The sequence below is a fragment of the Lottia gigantea genome, assembly GCF_000327385.1.
Source record: "Lottia gigantea unplaced genomic scaffold LOTGIsca_11, whole genome shotgun sequence".
Taxonomy (NCBI): Eukaryota; Metazoa; Mollusca; class Gastropoda; family Lottiidae; genus Lottia; species Lottia gigantea.
The window spans coordinates 704,392-707,453 of NW_008707001.1; the positions used below are offsets into that span (position 1 = coordinate 704,392).

The 3,062-nt window shown below is 34.0% G+C and overlaps 1 protein-coding gene across 1 annotated transcript in view; it reads left to right on the top strand.

Annotated features, from left to right (window-relative positions):
* Positions 1-3,062, top strand: part of LOTGIDRAFT_156359 (hypothetical protein) — a gene marked incomplete at both ends in the record, with an annotated part of 40,428 nt that overhangs the window by 1,462 nt on the left and 35,904 nt on the right. The window contains 6 exons of the mRNA XM_009047032.1: positions 210-393; positions 763-935; positions 1,160-1,262; positions 1,484-1,589; positions 2,324-2,432; positions 2,880-3,011. Coding sequence (XP_009045280.1) covers positions 210-393; positions 763-935; positions 1,160-1,262; positions 1,484-1,589; positions 2,324-2,432; positions 2,880-3,011 — 807 coding nt within the window. The remainder of the gene's footprint in view (positions 1-209; positions 394-762; positions 936-1,159; positions 1,263-1,483; positions 1,590-2,323; positions 2,433-2,879; positions 3,012-3,062) is intronic.

Sequence of the window (3,062 nt, forward strand, 5' to 3'; positions counted from 1 at the left end):
CAAACTGTTTCATTATAATTTATTGACAATTCTGTTATCATTATAATTAAAACTTCAAGTTATCAGGCCCCTGTCTTGTTTCTTCAGATTTTTGTTACCCAGTTTTCCCTTGTTAGTGATGCACAGGCCCCCTCTAAGAAAATTTTGGCCTCCCTGAAAGATAACATGTAAAACACCATTCATTTCATATCATTTTATAATTTTTCTAGGTAAAAACTGAGAAGAAGAAGAGTAAAGACAGTAAAGGAGGAGGTGATGGGGTAAATGAGAATGGTAATGATGACAATACTGATGATGATGATTATGATGATGATGATGAATATGAGGATGATGATTCGGACGAATCAGACGCTGGTTCTGTTAATTCGGGATCTTCTCAAGGCTCAGCATCAGGTAGAATTTTATGATAATGATTTTTATTTTGTAAGGCTTGTTCGAGCAAGTTAAAGGAATTCCACCTCTGAAAATAAGAATATATATATTCATCAGGTAGACTTACCAGGTGTTATAATTATAGCAAAATCCCTCTATAATCCAATAAAACCAAGTATTATTGAGCAGTTCTAAAAATTAGATATTCTTGAACTAAAAAAAGTTAGCAAAACTCTTTACAGACATGCTAAACTTGTATTTTTTAGTGTGGATAAAAGACCGAGACCGATTAGTCATGTTTTAAATCTATCGACTGAAAAAAGAGCATGATTCTCAATTAATCAATAGATAAAAAGATAAGATGTCTGATTTTAGAATCATTTTGTTCAGGTAAAAAGAAGAAGGGTAGAAAGAAACCGTCTCTACAGTTGAAGATGTTACGTGGTAGGCGAGGAAGGAGGCCTAGAATGAAGTTTAATCTTCCAGAAAGGAAATTAACGGCTGGTGAGAAAGTTCCAGTAGAAATTTGCTACACTGTTTCGAAAGCTAACGTCATGTGGCAGGTAGAATATTCTTTTTCACTATTACCTCTTCAACGTCTTCTTTTACGTTTAGATGGGACAATTAACTAAGGCCCTGTGTGCTACAGGCTGTGCATGTTAAAGATCTCTTGACAGTTGGAAAACAAAAAAAGAAGACTTTTATCATGATCAGTTGTTTTTGATGTCTGCTAAATGATTGGACTAACTAACTTCATATAGCTGATGCTTGTACCTACTATTTACAGGATGGTACAGTAGAAAATAACATGCTATCAGCAGAGTTATACCCCATACATCATCTAGATGAGTTGGAATTCTTCCCTGGTGATTTTATTATTGACGCAAAAGGTAGGTGGAAAAATCAAGTGTTACAATGTTTGCCTTTCTAGTCAATAGAGATTTTATATTTGATTGAGAACCTAACTTGTTATCCTTGTAAAATCATTGCCAAAAGGTTTAACTAGAGAAAATCCTCAAACACCTACATTATTATTAGAATAAAATTACAAGTGTTGTGACTTAAAACCAGCGAATAGACGAGTTTTGATATAGATATATTTATTTTCCAGATACGGAGGGTTTTAATGATTATGGTGTAGTTGTGTCATGTGATCATTCTGCTAGAACATGTTATATACAGTGGTTACGCCCGTATGAAGTTGGCAAATCAAAGCGGTGAGAATCAAAACGACAGTATAAGTTGAATAATTAGTCTAAATGGAAAGTTACTACTAGATATTGCTATGTGCTACAGACTGTACCTCTGTTCCTTTATTGCACACTGCAAAGTATTATTTATATTAGCCTTATATGTTGTAAAATGGGAATTAATCACCTTACATTAATTCAGTGGGAGTCATCCGTATTATGACTAAGATAAAAACAAAGGAATATTTTGATAGTGTATACGTATAATGAAATGCAAGTTCCAACTAAATAGGCCATCGGCTTTGGGGTGTTTGGTTGGAATCAGCATACTTGTCGGCAGAAATCAGTACTAGAAGTTTTTCTTTCTGGTGTCTCCTTGTGATTTTCTTAACCAAGTACCACTAATGTTCTTAATGTAGTGAATCTAAAATTCATATGACTATGTAGGTGTCTATTGTTATTCTACAGAATTCTTTTATGATGCGATTGGCCTTGTGAATGAAATGAAATGAATGGAGTTTTACGTCCTACTTTTCTGCACCATGTGGTCTAATGAAGATGGGCAACATCATGCAGGGTGCAATGAGGGAAATTTTGCTAGGACAGCGGCATTAGCCTGCTCTTTTTCAATTTCCAACGACTAGACGCTTTTTTCATGTCAGTCCTTCTTACCTGCATCACTGACAGTTAGAAGCTGGGTGTTAGCCTTGTTTAGAGTTGTTTTGAGTATGATATGATCAATGTAAATTAATCTATTTCAGACCGACAGTATTATCTGATGTACATGAAGTCAGTGTTTATGATATAAAAGATCATCCACATTATAAATTCAGACCTGGTTATAGTGCTATTAGAGTGGGAGGTTTCGAGGTATATACTCTAGTTAGAAATATATTGGGGTTTTGAAGGAGTGGCCTAATATGTTAATCAATTATCGTTTATTACTGCGAAAGTCCTTAGATTTAACAACGTTACGATATTCCATTACCTGTTTATTAGTTATGATAAGAAACAACGACCAAGTTCTTACTAATCAGAGTATTTTTCTATTTGTCTCTTGGGTAGTTTAAAAATACAGAAAATTGTGTCGTATTTCTTTTTTTATTTCTATCAAACTATTCTATAATTATGAAAATGTTGAACTGAATATTAGCTTCTCTTGCTATAGTGATGTCATAAAACGCTTAGTTTTAGTGAGTTGTAAGAACTGCAGACATCTTACTGAAAATTAGAATGGTGTAAATTGATGCTATCAGTGTCCCCTGATACACATACAAGGTTTACAATCTCTTTTAATAATATAAATAATATATACAGGATACAGAACAGAAGTTATCAGCTGTTGGTCAAGTGTACAGATTAAACCCTAGTGGGTCCATACAGATAAAATGGGCAGACGGAACTCTCTCCGATTGTTTTCCTCAAGAATTATATCTAGTTAGTGATGAGGTGAGTAGAGCATTGGTTAAGATTATTATCAATGTTTGTCAAGTCTGTAGG